The sequence below is a fragment of the Caretta caretta genome, chromosome 26 (assembly GCF_965140235.1).
Source record: "Caretta caretta isolate rCarCar2 chromosome 26, rCarCar1.hap1, whole genome shotgun sequence".
Lineage (NCBI taxonomy): Eukaryota > Metazoa > Chordata > Testudines > Cheloniidae > Caretta > Caretta caretta.
The window spans coordinates 13,606,455-13,629,211 of record NC_134231.1 but is presented as its reverse complement, the minus strand read 5'-3'; the positions used below and the strand labels follow the sequence as shown (position 1 = coordinate 13,629,211).

At 51.4% G+C, this 22,757-nt stretch overlaps 1 protein-coding gene across 4 annotated transcripts in view; it reads right to left on the bottom strand.

Annotated features, from left to right (window-relative positions):
* KCNIP3 (potassium voltage-gated channel interacting protein 3) overlaps positions 1-22,757 on the bottom strand; it is an 81,171-nt gene that overhangs the window by 3,594 nt on the left and 54,820 nt on the right. For all 4 annotated transcript variants that reach the window (XM_075123502.1, XM_048829622.2, XM_048829619.2 and 1 more), the window contains 6 exons: positions 7,522-7,646; positions 6,023-6,092; positions 5,152-5,222; positions 3,259-3,366; positions 1,095-1,199; positions 34-96 (listed from right to left, as the gene is read on the bottom strand). In XM_075123502.1, coding sequence (XP_074979603.1) covers positions 34-96; positions 1,095-1,199; positions 3,259-3,366; positions 5,152-5,222; positions 6,023-6,092; positions 7,522-7,646 — 542 coding nt within the window. The remainder of the gene's footprint in view (positions 1-33; positions 97-1,094; positions 1,200-3,258; positions 3,367-5,151; positions 5,223-6,022; positions 6,093-7,521; positions 7,647-22,757) is intronic.

Genomic DNA, 22,757 nt, shown 5'->3' with positions numbered 1-22,757 from the left:
GCGATGAAGAATCCACAGCAGCGACCCGCTCACCTTTTGACAGGTCTCTAAAAACTCCTCGATTGTCACCACGCCGTCCCGATTTCTGTCCATTTTCTGAAACGGAAAAGCAACGCTCAGCAGGCGCGGGTGCGGCGGTCCCGGCGACTCTGGGCCTATGTGCAAGAACGCGCTCCCCCCCTCCACCCCGCTGCGCCCGGCTGTACCCTAAAGTCCACCTTCCTGCGATCCTGGCAGGCCTCTGCGCCTGGGAATGGACTCTCGCTGCCTGCATTCTGCCCTGCGGCTGTGAGCCCCCATCAGGGACGCTCCTCCCAATCTGTGCTCCTTCCTGCCTGCCAGCCCAGGCCTAAGGTCTGTAATGGAGCGGCCCCCCCGGGACCAGAGTGTGTCTGTGGCTTGTAACCCAATCTCAGTGAATCCGCATCAGGAGTCCCTAATGGGGCCCCCGCCTCTGCAGCTGCCAGGGTCTGCGGCAGAATTTCCAGCCACGGCCCCCGCCCTCTGCCTCCTGCCTGCAGCCATGTGGGAATCTGCGTCTGCCCCTGTGTCAGTGAAACTAATCCCGCGCCCACACCCTTCCCACCCCAGCATAATTCCACGCATAGGCGCCGACTCCGTGGGGGCTCTGGGGCCCGAGCACCCGGGGGAAAAGGTAGGGGGTGTTCAGCACCCACCAGCCATGCTGGCTCCGGCCTGGGGCTCTCCCCGGATCAGCTGTTCGGTGGGTGGGAGCTGCTGAGTGGAGCCGGGGGGCGGAGAGGAGGGAGCGAGCGGGGCCTCGGGGGAAAGCGTGGGGGGGAGGCGGGAAAAGACAGAGCAAAGGTGGGGCCTTGTGGGACGGGGCGGAGCCTCAAGCGGACTGGGGGTGGAGCACCCACCGGGAAATATACAAGTCAGCACCTGTGATTCCATTGACTTCCAAGACACCATTTCTGAGTTACACCAGGGTAAGCAAGACCAGACTCAGGCCCTCTGCGGCTGGGCTTCTGGAGGAACCAGGCCCTTCTGCCCTCTGGCTAACTCGGAACCTACGGGTGTGTGGCCCAAGCCCACTGCCCTGGTTAGCAAAAGGCGCCTACGAGCTGACTTACCTGGAAGAACTTCTCCACGTGCTCTACAGGGGCATCGTCCCTGAGGACCGGGTACGTGTAGCGGCCCATCATGTCATAAATGGACTTCATGATCGCCAGCATCTCCTGGCAGAGAACGAGGGAGACGCGCTCAGCATGGGGAGGCAGCCCAAACAAAGCCCACCACCGTGCTCCGGTCTCAGCCAGGTTCAGGTCGGCATCAGGGCCAATCGAAAATCATGAGGGCGAAACAATGGGTTTCTCGGCAGGCCCTATGAGCTGCATCCCCACGGAGGGGTTAACTCCATTGAGTGAGGGAGTAGGAGAAACCATCGCGCAGCGGGAGCCCGGGGATTTTAGGTGTATCCCAGCCACAATACCAGACGTCCCCCATTGCCCACCTCCAGGCAAATGACAGCAATACGGTCTAGTGGACGGAGCACTGGACTCAGGAGACCTGGGTTTAATTCCCAGCTCTGCCACTGGCCTGCTGGGTGACCTTGGGCAAATCACATCGCCGCTCTGTGCCTCAGTTTCCCCATCTGTAAAATGGGAAGAACGTTACTGACTTCCTTTGTAAGGGGCTTTGAGATCGACTGAGGAAAAGTGCTAATTAACAGTCATCTATTCTCTTGTGCCGTGACCTTGTCGAGCTAAGCAGGGTAAGTCTGGGTTTTAGATGAGAGACCTCCACAGAGCACCATGGGGCTGCAGGAAACGATTCTGAGGATTGAGGAGCGGGTACGTGCATTCAGGGTCCCACGGCAGTGTTAGAGATACAGCAGGTGGGGTCCACCATGCGGGAAGGGTGCTGTGGAGGTCTGTGCTGTTGGCAGTGCATCAAGACACAGAACCCATGTCCTGACCACTTGTGGTCATTAGTTATCCTAGGGCACTACTTCCTAAAGCTGGAATATTCAACTGAGGATGGCTCCTTCACTGAACTAACCCCTGAGGTCTCCTGGCAGGCAGCGCTGCGTCCTGCTGAAGCCTCTGGAGATGCAGCCAGTTGAGGCTTTGCCATCTAAGACTCGTACAAACCTGAAGAGTGGGGAGCTGTGTCTAGATGAGGGACTGTCTCCTGCTTTGTTGCGCTGTGTGGTGTCATAGGTGTCATTGCCTCAAACCTGTCCTCACATATGGCAGTTGAATGCATGACCAGGGGGCAGAATTTTGGTAGTGATCTTTCAGTGTTTCAAATGTGGCCCCTAATATGGTACCAGAGATCATAGCCAGGGACCAAATACTTCCATAAACTGACTCAGTGCATGATGTGAACCTCACTTTGGTAAACAAACCACAAGGGAGTGGAGCATCGACACAGACCATGCTAGGGCAGGCAGTAGGCTCCAGATGCCTCGACCAGCAGCACCAAAGCAAACCAGTGCTCCTCGCTAGTGTGGGGAAGCCAGGCCAGTAGGGTGTAGAGGAGGTGGCTTCCAGAGGCTCACAGCAGGAATAGCCAGCACGGGAACCTACGGAATTCTGCTGACTCGGCAAACTTGTCGCATAGGACCAAGTCGTGGACCCAGTGACGTCAACGTGAGTTTAGTCATTGATTTCAGTGGGGAAGGATGTGACCCACAGGACGTGAGAAGCATTGCAGGTTTAATGAGTAAACCAGGTCCATGTCAGGTAGCCATACGGTGCACCACCAAAGAAAGCCACATTTGCTCATTGTTCTCTCCCAGCCTCAGACATATGGTCACGGCCTGGCCTGATGATTTCAGCTGTTATTCTAGCCCTATGAAAAGGAGTACTTGTGGCACCTTAGAGACTAACCAATTTATTTGAGCATAAGCTTTCGTGAGCTACAGCTCACTTCATCAGATGCTGTAGCTCACGAAAGCTCATGCTCAAATAAATTGGTTAGTCTCTAAGGTGCCACAAGTACTCTTTTTCTTTTTTGCGAATACAGACTAACACGGCTGTTACTCTGAAATCTAGCCCTATGGGCTTCACAAGGGCTCACGCACTGATCTAGGGGAAGAGGGGCAAACTTGGGGTTTTATGGGCACTTGGAAAGAGGCTGTCGCCTTGTCAAAGCCATGGAGGTGGATGTGGAGGTGGTGAGACCTCAGGTCTCACACTTGGCAAAACTCAGCCAGCCACTACCGCCAGCTGGTCTCCTTCCAAACCTCATGCATACCCGCAGCCACATTCCCCTCAGCCCAGCTGCAGGTACCTCCTTGGTGATGTAGCCGTCCTTGTTAATATCATAGAGGTTAAAAGCCCAGTTTAACTTTTCGTGCACGGTCCCACGGAGCAAGATGGAGAGGCCGACGACAAAATCCTGGAACAGAGACCGAAGCAGAGACTTAGCAGGACAGGCAAACAACCCAGCACATGGACAACTGCAAACATATAGCAAGCAACCCCCACCACCACCCTCCAACCAACGCCCCAAGGAAAACAACCGTTTTGTAGCTGGTGCCTGGGACTTGCTCTTTAAAAGGGGGTGGCTCGTGACCTTTCAAAAGGTGAAGCGGAAATGTTATCGACCATGAAACTCTCCTGGTATTTTTCCTATCGATCCTGTTTCTGTTCTTTGCCGGGTCTATTTTTAGTCACCTCGCTACCCACCTGAGCCCGAGTGCCCCTCACTGACAATAATAATACAAAAAAACCCTCTTTGGTTCCTTACTGCTCAACGCACGGAGCACAAATAACCAAATGAAAATCGTTAACTGCCCCCTCCCAAGTTGGAAATGAAATAAAAGGCATTTTGGTGGCTGGCTGGCTGAGAGATTTGTGTTACATCCATTTACTAAATAAAAGAATGATTTTATATAGACACACACACACTCACATGAGTGTGATCTTACATTTATATATCGTCTTTATTTAAAACAATCCCACAGTTCTTTGGAAATGTTACTAACTGTTTGGACAATATATATACATTGAGTGTATGTATGTATGAACCAAATAAGAAAAAACAGCCCAAGGCTTTTTGATCTTATGATCTGCTAATTTTGAACAGCTAACAAAACAGGGCCTAATCTGGTTATAGAGTCTTTCTGCCCCACAATAAAAATCCCGTCTGACGTATTACCCGGAGCATGTTTAGTGCTCTCTGCTCAGATAGATAGCTGAGCTGGCAGGCTATATCTCACGCTAAGCAGGCATGCCCCGAAAGCAGTACAGTAGAACCTCAGAGTTACAAACACCAGAGTTACGAGCTGACCTGTCAGCCGCCCACCTCATTGGGAACCAGAAGTACGCAACCGGGCAGTTGCAGAGGCCAAAGAACCCAGGAAATACAGTACAGTTCTGTGTTAAACGTAAACTAGGAAAATAATAAAGCGAGAGCAGAATTTTGATTCTGCACAGTGACGTTTCACAGCTGCGTTCAGTCAATGTTCGGCTGCAAACTTTTGAAAGAACGTTTTGTTTAGCGTTACGAACATTTCCGAGCTCCGAACAACCTCCATTCTCCAGGTGTTCGTAGCTCTGAGGTTCTACTGTACTTGGATGGGAGATCGAGGGTGGCAGGACAGATGCTGGTGACTCAGGAGGGGCTTATGTTCTTGAACCAATGCCTCCATAGTGCTACGGGACACAGCACTTCCAGTGGTGGGGCCCTCTCTGGACAAGATGTAACACTGAGGCCCTGATTGCTTGTTAAAGGTGCGTTGGCACTTTTCGTATATGTGTGAGTCACTCCCCTCAGCACTGAAATGCAGCCACCTCTGGGGTTGAACGCAGCTGCTGTTTCACAGTGTGCAGCAGCCACCACACAACGCTTTAGGACAGGGAGCCAAGAATGAGTGGGCCGGATTTTTCTCTCCCTTGGGCCATTTTTAACTCCCATTCCCTCCGATTTGAACCGTCACTTGGAGCTGGCAGTCTCCGATTACAAACTCTCCAAGGCAGGGATCTGCACCTAACACCCGGATCAGACCCTGAGGACACTACTGCACTACAAATAATAACCAACCAAAACGGGGAACCTTTTCCAAACTCCCAAGGGGAGTTAGGCGCCTAAATACCTTTGCGGACGTGGGCTGATTCATTAGGTTCCTAAATACCGTTTAAAAAACACCTGGCCCTTTGAAAAGGGGAGCTGGGATCTTACCTCAAAGCAGATGGCTCCGTTCCGGTCCACATCAAAGGCATTGAACAGGAAGTGGGCGTACATGCTGGCATCTGGGAGAGGAGAAACAAGAGAGACCCAGTGAAAACATTGGCACTTTCCTCCCCATCCCCGCCATTATCGATGGGACTTATCTGAGCACCTCACACTCTTTAAACACATTTACCCTCATGCCCCTGTGAGGCCAGTTCTTCCCATTGCACAGAGGGGAAACCGAGGCACAGACAGGCCCAAGGTCACACAAGAAGTCTGTGGCAGAGCAAGGAATTGCACCCAAGTCTCTCACAGGCCCTAACCATTGGACTGTCCTGCATCTTCGCTGCTGCCCGTATGGAAACCCCAGCGGATAAGAGCAATCTCACAGCACAGTGAGGGTGACCGGGGAGCTCACGTCCTCCGATCCCAGCGTGGACGTAGGCAGGTTTCTAGGATAATTATTTAGCTAGCAACGGGAAATGACATGTAAAGCTACAGCTATTCGGGGTGGGGACCAGCTCTGCATTATCCAAGGGTACCGCGTCTAGCATGACAGGTTTCTAGATACTGCAAAACACCAGTGCCTTTATCACCCCCTGGCTGCTTTATCCCCTGCTCAGGCCAGGTGTGGGGCTAGGCGCAGTACTCAGCTGGCTCCTGCTGTGGATATTTGCCGGCAAAGGAGCCTGGGGCCCAGCCTCAGCGGAAGGACTTGGGAACTTTGCAGACAAGAGTCTTCTCCTCGCAGTGGGACATCAGCAACGTTGGGACAGGCCTGGGATAAAGGCTCTGGGCTCCTGGTGCCTCGCTAGATAATTTAACCCTTTCCCTGCTCTGGGAAGGTCTCGGGGGGGGGGGGAACTGGTGCCAAACTCACCTCCCTGAGGGAAGAACTGAGCATAGATCAGCTTGAAGGTGTCTTCGTCTACCAGGCCACTGGGGCATTCCTACGGAGGGAAGTCATCGCCAGGAGGTTAGCCCCCAATTGGTCTGACCATCACCCTCCCCACAGATCAGGCACCTAGATGTAGCCGGACCGGCCGGACCCAGGACTCTCCTCTCGCCCCATGGCTCTGCCATGCAACAAGCATCTGCCCTGCAATGCACCCAGGACATCCGTCCTCCTAGGGCATAAGAACATAAGAAAGGCCCTACTGGGTCAGACCAAAGGTCCGTCTAGCCCAGTATCCTGTCTTCCAACAGTGGCCAGTGGCAGGTGCCCCAGAGGGAATGAACAGAACAGGTAACATCAAGTGATCCATCCCCATCACCCATTCCCAGCTTCTGGCAAACAGAGGCCAGGGACACCATCCCTGCCCATCCTGGCTAATAGCCATTGATGGACCTATCCTCCATCAACTTATCTAGTTCTTTTTTGAACCCTGTTATGGTCTTGGCCTTCACAACATCCTCTGGCAGGGAGTTCCACAGGTTGACTGTGCGTTGTGTGAAGAAATACTTCCTTATATTTTTCTGTGCTCTTATGCTCCCTCCTTGAACCCTGACCCCATGCACCTTGGTATTCCTGGCCCCCTCTCATGCCAGTGCACCGCCTCTCCCCGGCGATACGCCCACCCCGTCCCCGTGGTGACAGATGTCTCGGCGCATTGCTTAACGCACGGCTGCAAGGCGCTCAGGAACAACGGTGATGAGCGAGGTAGAAAAACCTATCGAGAAGGAACAGAACCCCCGGCCAAGCACACTCATGCTCGGTGGCTCGGGTCTGTAATACATCCTCCTCCCTCCCCGCCATCCACTCCGCTCTCAGCCTGCGTCCCCCAGCCTACGCCGCAGGCAGAGCTGTGACGGCAACACGGGCAGACGCTCCCGCGGCAGCTTTGATCGAGTGGCGTAACGACAGCAGGGAAGCCACAGCAGGACAGGGGGTGGCTGCCCAAGGGCACAGCCAGGGAGCAGGCAGGGTGAGCCCATGTAGCTGCCTGTGCTTGTGCTCCTCGCTCTAAGCTAGCGGGAGGATATCTACCTGGGCTGTAATCACGCCCCAAAGCAGGGTCAGCGTACCCCGAGTGTTCGCACTTCGCACTAGGAATCCCCTTCACCCAACGCCCCGCTCCCAAATTCAGTGAGCGGGGGATGAACAAGGCGCAGGCCAAAACCACTCCATCTCCTATCAGACCCGTTAACATCTCGCCCTCCAAGCTTCAGTAGGACTTAAATGGTGCCTCGGCCTTGTGAGCACGCTCGGCACCGGGATGAATTTCCTGAGCCCCCGAGGCTGTATCTCAGCCAGCTCCCACCTCTCCAGGGTGCGGTTTCCAGTCTCATACGGACAGCAGATGCAGCCCAACAGAGGCCACAAGGCACAGCTGTTCTCGGGGATCACTGGGCTGGGGGAAGGACCCAACAGACACTCACGTTCTTGAAGCCCCTGTACAACGACTGCAGCTCCTTCTTGGTGAATTTGGTCAGCTCTTGCAGCTGGTCTAGCCCTTCTGGCTGGTGCCGGACAGATGAAAGTTCAAGGTCGCTGTCGCTGGTGTCTGGAATGACACAAGACAAACTCTGTGAGCGAGCAGGAAGGGAGACACAAACTCCCAAAATCCAACCCCAGCACAGCGGGGAATAAGGAATATTGTTGTGCTGGAGAGGGTTATTGGTTGCCAGCAATCAGGTGTTTGATCTAAGTATTATTTATTAATTATGATGATGATGATGATGATTAGATCTATGGGCAATCCCAGACCTCGCTGAAGCTGCATGCTATCCATCTTTCATTCAGGCTAAATGAGGGAGCAATTAAATACCCATTTGTTTAGCTGGGACATTGATTTGGTTGCAGATCTGTGTGCATATGCATGTAAGGGACCAGAGGAAGCCAGCAGAAAGTAAGAGGTGCACTGGCAGCAAGGCCCTGGGAGGAAGTCAAGTGAGAGAGAGCTTCTTCTGGGCAGAGTGCTGGCTGGAACAGCAGGCTTGGAAACTGTGAGCAAGGAACCTGCCTGCTGTTGTTTGCTTCTACTGCGTTCCGGGAAACAGGACTTTGTGCACGTTCTTTGAAATAAGCAGGCTTGCACCAAAGAAATGCCTGACTCCCATCACCAATTTCTCCTCCTAATGGAAACAGCCTAGCAAAGCCCCAGATACTGACTCACCACTCAGGCCAAAGGACAACAACACACAGACCCACTGTGCACAGGAGTCGTAGACCCTCCAGTCCAGGGGAGCAGGGGGCTCCAGAGAAGCACCCCGTAGGTGAGGGGTACGCACCCAGGTTGGTCTGCATAGGGCTGCTAGCCGGTCTTAATAGCCCAGGAAGAATTCAACACCATGACAAAGCCTCCTGCAGTCCCTTCCTTCAGGGCACCATTTATTAATTCAAATAGAAAAATTACAAAGCAAAACAAAGCTATTCCCCTGATCAACACAGGCTGCAAGGGCCTCTTGGCACTTCTCTCTGCTCCAGGGCCAGTCACAGGTGCCACCCTCCCTCCTGCAGCTTCTTCTCTCACCTGAGCCCTTTACAGCTGGGACTGATAATTGAACAGGACTGGTTGGTCCCAGGCCCCTGGTCCTTAAAGGAGCAGACCATCCTCGAAAAATCCATGCCCCTGAGCCCTGTAGTGACACTGACCTAACCCCTGGTGCAGATGGAAGAATGCTTCATAAACCTAGCTACCATTGCTCGGGAAGGTGGTTTTTCTGCAGTGATGGAAAAACCCTTTCTGTCGCTGCAGGATGTGTCTATACTAGGGGGGTGATGCCGGCTTATCTACGCACCGTAGTAGTGGAAACAAACCTGGAGGGAGACAGGGAAGCAGGCACAGCCTGAGAGCACCGTAATGTGGCCCTGAGATAAAGCTAAGAGAAAAAGCTTTTTGGGCACAGAGTGTTGGCTGGAAAGGCAGGCTTGGGACTGTGAACAACTCGCAGGGCCCCGAAATCAGATAAGGCACTTGGGTAACATTATGTTCAAGGCACAGCTGCGACCAATCCTAAATGCTCTGCCGGGCTCATATTCCCCGATGCCTTTCACCTCCCGGTAAAACTTAACAGGATGAAAGATTAGTTCAGTCCTTCGCACAGAACTGCCCTGGCCCCAGCTCCGTATCCCAGGGACAAGAACCATGAAATTTCTAGCACACACAGGACCTGCCAGACTGAATCAGAACCAAGGATCGGGCCCAGTACCCAGTCTTTGACAGAGGCCAGCACCAGCTGCTCCGGAGGAAGGTGCAAGAACTGCAGCAGAAGACAGTGATGGGACAACTTGCCCCAAAGGAAAGTCACTTCCAGACCCCCCAGTAGGTTGTTATGGGTTGGATTAAACCTCATTGAAACTGGAGGGAGCATAACTGCCATGCTTCACTTACGATAGTTGCAAGACACCATTAAGGCCCAGATGTAGGTACTTAGCAGGATGATCATGCCTACCATTTTGGCTGGGACATTCCCTTTTTTAAGCCCTGTCCCTGCCATCCTCACTTTTTTGGCAAAACTGGGCATTTGTCCCCTTTGCTTTTGCCCATTGATCATCAGCTGGCAAGAGCAAATGGGACCAATGCCCAGTTTTGCCAAAAAAGTGGGGTGCGAACCCTAGCAGGGCACAGAAGAACTTGCAGGGGGGCAACGCCAGCCCCGTGGGGCGGGGGCAGCGGGGAGCCCTGGGGTAGCTTCAGGTGGTGTCCCATTTTCCCTTTTGGAAAATATGGTCACCCTAGTACTTAGGCACCTAACTCTGATTTCCTTGAGGATCTGGGCCTGAGCTTCTTTGTGGAACCAGGTGGTTGAAACAATAGCAGCCTGCACCCAAAACATAGGCACATGGGAGAGTGCTCAGGACCTTAAACTACATGGGTGAAGGGGCCTTGCTGGGTATTGTTTTTGAGCAGAGGGGTGTGTGTTTGTGAGACAGAGGGACAAGGAGAAAACAGACCACAAAGACGGAGCAGAGAGCTAAGGACAAAGCCTGGAGAAGCACTGGGAACGTGGCTCTAGAGAGGGAGCTTTTGGGCAGAGTGCTGGCTGAAAGAGGCTTGGAACTGTGCGCAAGGAAACTATCTCCAGTTTCATTTCTGCTGTGCTCAGGGGAACAGAACTTTGTACATTCTTTGTAAATAATCAGGACTGAAAGGAGTTGACTGTGACATTGTGCTCCATAATGTTTTATGGAAATATGCTTATAAGTGTGAATATAATGTAACTAGGATATGCTTTATGCAAAAGGTCTCTTGTAAGGTATAATTACAATGCTTATAATCTACTGAGTGTGTTCATGCTATTTGTATGCATGTATCATTCTTGTATCTGAAGCTAGAAATATGAAGTATAACTCTGAGGTCCTATTGTAATTATGCAAAGTGTGGGCGATTAATGGTGGCTTAGAATCTTGATGGCTCCCATTGACTAGGACAATTGGTTGTAAATGGTTTATTTACCTGCAAGCCTTCCTGTGTGTGTGTGGGCCAGCCCATGGGTAATGAAGAATGAGGTCTTACAGTGACATGTGACCATGTCACATGATACTGGAATCCATCTTAAATATGGTACTTTTCCACTTAGAAGGAGGGGTGGGGACCCAGAGAGACAAAAGATTCCTGCCTTGTGCCAAAGCTATAAAAGGGGGTGGAGCAGGACAAGGGGGGTTCCAGTCATGAGAACACCCCTGCGCTTCACCTAAGATGTCTGCTGGAACTAACAAGGACTGTACCAGAGAAAAAGATTGGGCCCAGACTAGGAAGGAGTCTAGTCTGTGAAATAAGCTTATTGGAACATCTCTGAGGGTGAGATTTTACCTGTAATCAGTTTCTTAAGGTATTAGGCTTAGACTTGTGTGTTTTGTTTTATTTTGCCTGGTAACTTACTTTGTTCTGTCTGTTATTACTTGAAACCACTTAAATCCTATTTTTTATACTTAATAAAATCACTTTTGTTTATTAATTAACTCAGAGTAAGAGATTAATACCTGGGGGAGCAAACAGCTGTGCGTATCTCTCTATCAGTGTTAGAGAGGGCGGACAATTTATGAGTTTAACCTGTATAAACTTTATACTGAGTAAAACAGATTTATTTGGGGTTTGGATCCCATTGGGAACTGGGTGTCTGGGTGCTGGAGATAGGTAACCTACTGAGCAGTTTTTGGTTAAAGTCTGCAGCTTTGGGTGCGTGGATCAGACCTGGGTCTGGGTTGCAGCAGGCTAGCGTGTCTGGCTCAACAAGGCAGGGTTCTGGAGTCTGAAGCTGGCAGGGAAAAAGGGCTCAGAGGTAAATTCAGCATGTCAGGTGACAGTCCCAAGGGGGTTTCTGTGACCAAACCCGTCACATTTACATCCTTTCCAAAACTCTTGTTTGGAGGCCTGTCCTGCCCGTAAAAGAGCACTGGGCTTGGTGACTTATGGAAGGGTTACAGCATGTTTGGAAAACAGAAAGCACAGAGAATCTCCTGGAAATCTGGAAGAATGAAATTTCACCATTTCTGGAAAAGAATGGGGTGGGGGGAGTTTGCAGCAAAAAACCCCAAACCACAGAATAATTTGCTAAATTGCCACATGCTTGCTCAACATAAAAGAACCCTCAGAACTCCTTAAAGTCCTTTGCAGAAGCAACCTGGTTCAAAGACATTGAGGAGGCTATAGGGCTAGCATACGGATATCTTTAAGTCTGCCGCTGACCTAGCTGGGTTGAAGGACTTTTAGAAGTCTGCCAGGGCAGTTTGCTGACCTCTTAGTCTGGAGCTGAACTGGCTGGCCTGGATGGCATTAAGAAGGCTGGAGAAACTTTGATGCAGTTCTGTCCAGCAGACCATTGTATGTTAATGAACATAGCTATCATCTAGAATATAATATAATTTACTTACTTGGTGGAGAATAAGTACTCCCACCCAGCACCGGTGGCTTTTCCCCTATAGCTTTATTTTCAAAAAATAAGGAAATTCCAGACAAATAATCTTGTTCAGATGAAGTTATGATTACAAATTGCTATCATTTTCTGAATGGAAAAACAAGACTTTTCTCAAACATTTGAAACCTGAGAAATTCTAAGTTAACATTAACCTTCAATAAACAAGATGCATGAGAGTCTGGAAATGCACAGTTATGGTTTCATAAGTGTAACTGACATTGTATCAACCCCCATTCTATCCAGCAACTCCATCAGCTCCTCACAACCCCCTTCCATCATTTCTAACCACCAACCCCCAGCTTCGTTACTCTAAATACAGATCTGCACCCTGCCTGGAGCTCAGCACAGAGGTGCTCCTGGCCCAACCACAAACTCTGCTCTTCTTCAGCCACCAACATGTTGAAAATGAGAAACAATGATGCCTTCTTTCTCATTTTTAATATACATTCCAGAACAATGTGCTCTATCTATCCATTCATCCATCCATCCCCATACACACCCCTCTATCCATTCATTCTGAGACACATCTATCTATCCATCTCTCCACCCACCCCCATACACACCCTTCTATCTCCCTCCATCCACCCTCATACACAGCCACCTATCCATTCATCCATCCCCATACACACCTATCTATCCATTCATCCTCAGACACATCTATCCTTCCATCTCGCCATCCATCCCCATACGCACCTCTCTATCCATCCATCTCGCCATCCATCCCCATACACACGCCTCTATCTCTCGCCATCCATCCATCCATCCATCCATCCATCCATCCATCCATCCATCTTATCCTGCCACTCATCACGTAGTATCTGAGCCCCTTCCATGTAAAATCAGTAGCAACAGTGCAGTCCCTAGCAGACTACACAGAGTCTCTGGCATTTCTCCCTTTTTTGGGGGGGGCAGTCTGTGTTTGGGGTAGGGAGTTTGGTTTTGATTTTTTACATTGTTTGTTTTCTGTTGCTGAGGTTGATTTGTTCTCACGTTGGGTGGGTGGGTCTATCTCAGTCCACCCTCCCGGTGGGACAGTGGCTGTAACACCTTGTACTAGTTCCCTTCTTCATCAGCCGATAACGGTTGAGGATTCTGCACCATAAGAGAGTTGCCCATGGCCCAAGGCTGAGAACAGCTGGCAGAGCGAGAGGTAGACTCAGGGATTACGATACCACCAGGGCTGCAGTTGGGCATGACCCAAAACCCATTGAGGTGAATGGAAAGATGCCCATTGACTTCTATGGGTTTTGGGTCAGGTGCTAAGTGAGGGATTCATTCCCCATTCAGAGACGTGGCCTGGTACCAGAGTGAACTTCCTCAGTGCAGACAGGGCACCAGACTCAGCAGCTCGAGTTGCAAGGACTTTCCACTGGGATTCCAGCCAGCCTTTAATTCCATATCCCCTTTCTAAAAGGGGAGGGATCCCTCCCACGTATGTAGTGCAGCAGAGCATGGTACAGCCCTGTGAGCAGGGAGACTGGCTCATGAGAAACTAACAGAGGCTGGAACCGCTTCGCAACCCCCAAAGCCAGAGCCTCAATTGTGTCAGCAGCAAACCTCTGTGAAGGGTTAAGGGCTCTTGGAAGTGCCTGCAGTTCACAAACATTAAAAAAAAAACAGCCCTGAAGATCTGTGCAAACTTCGTGAGGCTATCTGCCTTCCCCCCAGCCCCGAAAGATTAAGTTAATTCAACTTTGCCTGGGAACTGGACACACAGCAGGCAAATGCAGCTAACAATATCAGACTATACACTCCATCTAGATAACGATTCGGCTGACCACGTCAATCATCTGCAGCAGCCGGTGAGAGACCGGGTACCACACAATAGACAGAGACCTGGGGAAGGGGCAGGAAGGCAGGCACTGCTGGGTACATGGATAAGGAGAAAATGACAGGAGATGAGGATGATACAAGCTGGATGTACTGGGTCAAATTTAGGCCTGCTGCAAACCAGTGCATTGAAGTCAATGGAGTTGTGTGTCCTTACAGCAGGGCTGAATCTAGCCTGTTGCTGAAAGGCTTTGGCCTGACCCATTGAACCGAGGTGAACTTCAGCCAAGCAGTATAAGACACATGAACATATAACCCCAGATCAATGGTCAGTACAAAACAGGGAGGCATGGGAATAGATGCATTTGAATAGCTGGAGATACTGCACAGTACAGGACGCAGCGGTGGAGAGACAGACAAAAAGAACAGAATAGGAGGATGGAAATCATTGGAAACGTGGGCCCAATTCCTCCACTGGTGTAAATTAGCATAGCTCCACTCAAGTCTGAGGATCTGGGCAGAAGGGAATGGGTCAATGGAGATCTCTGTACGCGGCACGTCTGAGACAGGTGACCAAAGATGGCTCGAACAATAGTCACAGAGATCAGGCCACGGAAATGAAGAGATACCGCTGGATTCAGACACTGCAGACTAGATCTCAGGAGCGAACCCTGCTAGGTGCCTGGACAAACCCAGCAGGGCTGGGCAATGCATTTCAACAGAGGCGCTGGAAGTACGTTTGTACAACTCCCAGCAAAATGGTGCCTCTCCGCTGACTGGGGTCTCTTGGAGCTACAGTCTTAACAAGGTTGCAAAATTTAGACTGAATTCCCAACAGCCTGAAGTCCAAGTGTCTTTGGAGCTGAGGTTTGAGCCCTTCTCTGAACACAAGACAGGAGAGCTGCTAGGAATGGACAGGCGGATACGGGGACAGATCCGACGCCCACTGAACACAATATAAAGACGCAGAGGGAGTTAGATCATTCTGCTGTGTATTTTCCAGTGGGCCAGGAGAACAGCCAGGATTTCGAGGGCTGTGGATGAAAGCTGCTAAGTTATTATTAATTAGTATTAACACACCACAGGTGAAGGTGCATGGCCTCTGGACTGTCACAGTAACGCACAACAACTCCCGAGCTCTTTGCCTGAAAGGTCCAGATTTTCAGCTGGTATAAACTGGCAAACTTCCAGTGAGGTCAATGCCAATGTACTCCAGATGAGGAGCTCTCCCTAAATGTACTGGTTAATCCGCCAGTCGCTTTCATTGGTGTGTGCCGGAGCAGGGGGCAGGAACAAATCAAGAGGTCATTCGGTTAATGAGCACAAGCGGCTGCATCAGAGACAAGAATCTGCGCAAGCCCGCTCGGTTGCAAACTCAGGGGAAAGGTTCGAGTTAGGTTGAATAGCTGGAGGTACTGCACCTCCTCGATCCATATTCATTGCATCTCCTGAGGAGGGGTCAGCCGAGGCTGCCTGTCAGCCCGGTTCTGAAAGCATTGCCTGTTTGCAAGCGTGCATTAACCAAACAAAGGTTTCAGGGTGACTACTGGCCGAGATTTGCTTCTGCATGCAACTCAGGCCTGGGGTGCTCCAGGAGAACCTTGGAAATCAGCTTGGGGATTCCCTGGAGATGATGCTGTCCCAAGTGACTCATCTCCTGAGATGCCAGACACCATGTTAATTGCACAGTACACTAAATAATTTGGAGTCAGTCATACTGAGTGAAATCCACTGTGTGAATCCTATTTCAAGGGCTGCTACGTTGATTTACACCAGCGGAGGAACAAGCCCCTAAGCCCAGAATGTCCTTTGCAGCTAAGAGTGATTCGAACCAAGTGGCTGAAGCTTTTTGTGAGTGTGGCAAAAATGCAGATTCAGAGACACTGAAACATTTCATGAATATGCGTCAGTTACGCCAAATTGTTTTCCTCAAAACCTCTCCCCACCTAGGGTGACCAGATAGCAACTGTGAAAAAACGGGACAGGGATAACAGGCGCCTATACAAGAAAAAGTCCCCCAAAATGGGACTGTCCCTTTAAAAATGGGACATCTCGTCTCTCTGTCCCCACGCCCAAAAATCTGACAAAAATCAAAATGTTTAATTCCAACATTTTCGAAATAAAACGTTTCTATTTTCGGTTCCAAGCTTCCTTCCGTTTTATTCACAAACCCACTCCAAATCCCCGTCAAACAGTCGCACTCAAAATAAAATGTTGCAATTTTGTCAAAACGAAACGTGTCACTTCACTTGAAATCAATTTTTTTCTGACTTTTCGAGGTGCCAAAAATTTAGGGAAAAAAAGGTTTCCAGTTGAACCCCAAACGATTGACTTTTTTCGATTTTTTCCCCCAAACGGCCTGCGAACCAAAAGATCTGTTATTCACTCAGCTCTAGTGACCACAACAAACCTTTAGTGCAATGGTCAGAAAAGTACCCGTATAAGAATGGCTCCTCCTTACTCAATCAATCTACTAGCTGGGCCAAACTCTGGAGTTATTAACACCAGGGTTCACAGTTATGAATGAGAGCGCAGGACACATCTGCTGACTGTAATGACGACAAACTAAGCCTGTGCTTCTCTTGATCCCCGTTAGCCCTGCAGAGCTAACCCGGCTACAGGACAGTGCACCAGAGCCTAAACTGTCTGATGCATCGTCAACAGGATTGTTAATTTAATCCCATTTACAGGACTTTTACTGCCAGTGGTGAGGCATGAGCCAGAAAGAACACCATGCTTCTCCCAGAGGGAGTCTGCACGGCCAGTCAGCAGAAGTGCTGAGTACCCGCAATGGTAACTGAAGTCAATGAGAGCTGCAGCTATGCAGCCTCGATGGAGATCATGCCCCCTTCTTCTTTCCTGAAACCTGAGGGTATTTCAGTGGAGCTACACTGATTTACACCAGCTAAGGATCTGGCCCCGTGCATTCAGTATGCTCCAAAATGATCGCCATAAAAACGGAGCATCCCAGCTACTCCCAGCAGGACAGACCCACAGCAGAATCACTCTGAATTACGCTTTAATCAGTATTGATACAGAGGGTGGTTTTGCAGTTCATGCAGTGGACTGGGACTCAGGAGATCTGGGGTCAGTTTCTAGCTATACCACAGGCTCTCCTTGTGACCTTGGGCAAATCATTTAATTCCTCTGGGCCTTTTTCCCCTTTGGGAAAATGGGGATAACAGTCTGTTCTTTCTCTCACCCTTTGTCTCGTCCGTTTACGGCCTGATCCAAAGCTAGACTTCAGCATGCTTTGGATGAAGCCTTTAGACTGTAAAAACTGTATGGGGCAGGAACTGTCTCTTACTATGTGTCTGTGCAGTGTCTGGGACAGTGGGCCCTGATCTTGGCCAGAACTTCTAGGCATTTATGTAAACCAAATAACCTATACATAATAATAGGACCAGCCGTTCCCTTTAAGCGCAGGCACAGATGGGGGGATTTTGATTCCCAATTACCTGATCCGTGGATGCAATCCGGTAGCTAAAAGGTCAAAATCCCATGAGTGGCACGTGCAGTTAGCTCCGCCCACAATTGGCTGGTGCCTGGGAAGTTAGAGGCGTCGTTAATTATGTGGCCCCTACAGAGCTAATTATTCTCTATTCAGGCAAATGTCCCATGTAATAAAAATTCAGGGTTTGCCACAGTAGCCCACAGTTCAGTGCGTTCCACATCCCCCTTTGTGCCTGATCCACTCAGCATGTGACTAGAACAGGGAACAGCTAGGGGAGTTACTCCTTTAGCACAAGGGGAAGCTCACGTTTTTCAGCTCCAGAGGTCCTTAGTTCAATTCCCAGTGGTAGCTCAGATGATAGTTGTGTGATGGGGTAAGCTTACCCCATAAAGGCAATACTGCCTAATGGTCAGTCCGCCCCACCGTCTGGCTATTTAAGAGCTGACAGGGTCTTATCGAGTCAAACACCGAGAGGATCTGAAGTGGAGCTCTTATTGGCTTCCTGAGAAGAGAAACCGAGGCAGGAAGCATGTGCAGGCCCACTCTAATTCAGCAGGGGGTGCTGCAGGGCAAGCACACCCGATGATGCTAGCATGACCTCCACTGAACTTGAGCGCTAAGGGATGGAGCCCTACTGTCATGGCTGCCGAGTCACGGAGTCAGAGGGACATTCCCAGGGAGCAGTGCCACCATTCCTCGCACGTCACCGGCGCGTCTCCTGTCTGCTGCTGGCCTATAGCTGTATGGTTGGAGGCAGAGCCTCGTGTCTCCAGAGCCAGCTTTACACACTGGCCTGGAGCATGACCTACCCCTGGGGGGGGTCCTGGCTGATGTCAGGCGTCCCCACGATCACACTGACTGCTTTAGGAAAACGGCCGATGGTGGCCGCAGCCAGAAGCAGGGTACTGGGTCAGCTGGGCCAATGATCTGTTCCATTGCTGCATCGCTCAGCTTCTCTACCAGAGCATGTTCCTTTCCCCCTGGGAGGCAGGGTCTTTGGGGCACCCACTGGCAGAGCAAACAACTCACTGGGTCTCTTACCATCGCCTCTGTATCTGCTCCTGTCCATCCACCAACCTGTACCATGACCACAAACTCCTTCCGCTCAAACATAACTGCGTGCAAACCAGAGCTGTCACCCGCTTTCGCACACTCCTCTCCTCTCTGGCTGGTCCCAGTGGTTCTCACAACAGCGATCCATCCATCCAGAGAGGCCTTTCTAACGTTACTATCAGTGGGGCACTAGGTGACAGCAGTGGGTCTGGGGGACTGTTCTGTCCGCACATTGCTTGCTCCTCCAGTCGAGCCCAATCAACCCTGATAATACGCTGTCCTGCTTTCTTCTATTTCTAACCGTTCTGTACTGATGTAACATGCATCAGACTGCATCAGCTACTGGAACACGGACTCTTATGGGTAATCACAGACACCTCATGCAGAACCTTCCAAAACCAGTACTCTTGTGCAATTCAAAACCAATACAAGGAAATATTTTTTTTCCTCACAGCACATGATTAGACTGTGGAACTCACTGCCACCAGATGTTTTGAATGGGCTATAAACCCTCATGCTTCAGGATTTAAGCCAATCTCTAACAAATTAGGGATCAGCAGGAGACTGTCCTAGGGGACAAATTAATTCACTGCAAGGTTTCTTGCCGAAAAACTGGACTGGATTAGATGGATCCAATAGAGCAGTTCCTATGGGCCTAGCAGATTTGGGGTCTGTTCGATGGTCAGACCTTGCCCAGCTCACTTCACCTCCGTACCAGGGGGCTAATGATATGATATTTTCCCACCTCCCAGAGTGCAGTGAGGATTAATTCATAAAGTCCCTGATTCAAGTAAACACATAGATCATTGGCTTCAGTGGAGCTTAAGCACATCCTTGAGTATATTGCTGAATCGGGGGCTTCAGTACTTCGGGCCTGTCACATTCTCAGAGACCCGGTACACATCAAAAGCTCAGATCCAAATCACCCCAGACTTTGAGGAAGTTGAATTCTGGGTCAAAATTTCACAGCTCAGTCCTACTTCTGTCTCCATCACTGTCACGGCTACCACGAATAAAGCTCGATTTGCAATGGGACAAACCCAGAGCTCCTCGCTCAGGTTCACAGGAGCAAATGGGAGTTTGGATTCCAGGCAGTTTTAAAGGGACACACATTTCAACTCCAGAGACAGAGCAGACTGTGGAACTCATTGCCACAGGATTATTGTTGAGGCCAAGAATTTAGTATCAAAGAGGGGCCAGCCATTACAAGCATAGCCACCGTTTGAGTAGGTAGTGCGGATGGAGTTTTGGAGGGGACCTAACACCTTCAAGCCAATCACTGACATTTAAGGATTTGGAGGAAACCTTCACGGTGATCATCACAGCTTACCACGGGGTTTCTCCTTCCATTGTATGAGGCGTCTGGTTCTGGCCACTGTCACAGACAGGATGGGCCATGGATCTGATCCTATGTCTCTAAAACACTGTCCCCAGCCAACGTGACAAACACGTCACAGCTTGCAATACTGTTTAGTGCCAGGTGACTCATACTGTAGGGGAAAGGCAGTGAAGGGCTTGTTCCCTTTGAAACATCATACTTAGCACTGACTGGACAGCAAACCACTCTGCTGGGATGAACAGCTACAAGATGTTCCGACATATCCCTTAGCAGCAGAAGGCACTGTGGTATTTTGCAGCATGGTAACACACACACCTTCAGAGCCAAATTCAGCTCTGCGGTAACTGCCTGCCACGGAATTGCGCCCGGGATCAATTTCCATCCGCTATGTCTTTGGTTAGCGCGGTCCAACGGAATGGTCCCTTCCCACCTGAACCTCTCCCATTTACTCTCCCTGTCTCCCATCAGCCACAGCCATGGTTGTGCAAATTCAGCCTCCCCGGACAGAATCAAGGCCACACACACGTAGCAGCAGTCTCAATGCGGGAGTCAATGACCTAATGCAACCTGCATTCCCTCTGCTCAGATTCTGGGGGGAGCTAATGTTTCCCAGCTGAGCGGATTGGTCTTTCTGCCTCTGAACAGCGCAAATATTAAGCATGCAATTAATAAATAATGCCACGCTACAATCTCCAGTAACAGAGTCCCACGACGGGCTCAGAGCTGAGTCAGGGGCCTACGTCACATTCTCTTTCAATGGGAACTATCCCGCTCCAGAGAGAGCCTGAAATTCCATGTCCACGCTCACCCCTCCCTGGGCTTCCTCTGACCCTGCTCCACCAATGCCCCGCCACCGTGACCTGGGGGAGAATGCCCGCTACTGGCAGGAGAGGGGAACACCGCCACCACTCACTGCTCCAGCACCCTCTCGCTCTTCTTCCCACCATATGGATGGGTCAGAAGTCAGTGGGGCTCCCCCCAGTTCCACCAGCTGAGGATCGGGCCCTGGGAGTTCTATTTGGCGGGTACAGGTCGAGATCTACAGCCTACTTATCGCTGTAATCAAAGAGCCGGGGCCACCGCACGAGATTCCCCTATAGCAAGGTCAGAGCATGGCTGGGACATGACAATTGGTCAGAGTTACAGCGGCACAAACGACTCAGGGAACTGCCAGCTCAGCAGGGGGCTGCTCGCACTCAGGGTCCTGCCTGCTGCCGGTGCGGCGAGGAGGGTTGAGGGGGGCGGGCGAGGCGCTGTATCTTTCGAAGAAGCTTGGGGGTTAGTGAGCATCTGCTTTCCTCTTCCTCCTCCCCACCCAGGCTGGGCTTGTGCCATGGAAATGGTGCAAAGGGAAGACGGCGGGGGAAGAGCCGGAGCTGCAGACGAAGTGCCCTTGAGGGGACGGATCCAGTTTCTTGATTTAAGAGTCAAACAAGCAGGTTTCACTCCTTGGTTAATATTTCATTGGGGCCACGTGACGCCGAGATGGCTGTGTGGTTACTGAGACGCCTGGCTCTGCACTTTGCAGCGGAGGGGGCGGACGTGGAAATACAGAGAGGATCGTCCCGGGGTTGGCGGGGGGGGGGAGATCGGGTTTGGAAGTGGGGACTCCCAGCCAAGCAGCAAGAGACCCTCCACGAGGAATGCTTCCCCTGTCACTAGTGCACCAGCATTCACAAGTCACGCGCACGTGCAACCCACTGGTGAGTGAGCATTACAGGCTCCCCTCCCCTCATGCCCAACTCACAGAGGATATGAGCCTGTTATAGTCTCAGTTAAGGAGCCTTGCTCTTTAGCTCAAACTCCTGCTTTTCACTCTGGAAGTCCCTGGTTCAATCCCCAGCCAAGATGGTGGCCATCACATGTGTCCGTGACATCTCCTCCTGGGGTAAGGAACAAGTTCCCACTCATCCCAGGTGTGATCCTGAGGGACTTGCACCCAGGGGGAATTTGGCCCTGTGCATCCCAAAATATGCGTGGGGTTTTGATAGGACTTCCCTGGAAGTTTGCCTGCCTGGAGGAGTCAGAGAGGGTATGGATGTGTTGAACTCCTGGCCCTGCTGACCCCGCGGAGCGGCTCTCACTGGGCACCAGTGAGAGGAGCATTTGTGCACCGGGGGTGGGGGCATTCACGCCTGTGTGGAGAGTAGCAGCTCTTCCCCCTGCATTTCCAGATTGGGGCCTTTCCTTCGGGTGGGCAAGGGCGAAGGGGGCCCTGAATGTGCCTTCAGAGCCTGGTCAGCTCAGTCAGCAGGAAATTCACACCCGAGGGGCAGGGCTCCTTTGCAGGAGACTCGCTCTGCATTGCCAGCCAGGGAGAAAAGGAAGCTCGGCCCCGGCAGGGCAAACGCACAGACTCCTAGTGGGGCCAGGGGGCAGCTCAGGGTAGAATTTCCCCTTATCACCCCCCTACACACATTGCCCTGAAGTCCCACCGGACCTAGGGACCTCAGCCCTCTCAGTTGTAGTGAAAACCTTCCCTCCCGCCAGCCTGGCCTGGAGAGGCCACAGAACAGGGAGACGCTTGGGGAAAAGACAGGCGGTTTCCCCTGAAAAAACATGGCCCAGACCCTGGGGAAAAGGCTGTTCTAATCCTGTACCCCGTCCCCCTCCACCGCCTGGGGGAACAGCACTAGGAAGGAGTCGGTTGCTGGACAGTGCTGTACCCCCAGGGCACGGGAGTTAGAAGGGGTCAGAGGAGGGGAACGGGTGCTTGGCTCCAGGAGTAGGGGGAAAGGGAAGCTGGACTGACCCAGGTACCGGGGTCGGGATGGGGGTGGATCCAGGCTGCAGGGAAATGTACCGTCAGTAGTTACCTTCCATGGACATGGGCTCCAGGATCCCGAACTGTTTGAGGACGGCGATGAAAAGCATAATGACCACGGCCATGGCACAGAGTTCCATCCCCTGGATGCCCATGGCCGGCCAGCGTCCCACGACGGGCGGCGCAGCACCAGGGGCATGCGACTCACGCCCCCCGGGGCCAGCTCAGCTCTGCCAGCGCCCAGAACCAGAACTGAGGGGCCAGGGAGCAGCCGTGCAGCAGGAAAGAGCCCGTGGTTCCCCACCACCACCACCACCAGCCCCTCGGCAGCCTCACATCTCCAAGTCCTCGCTGGAGACAGATGGATGAGTAAT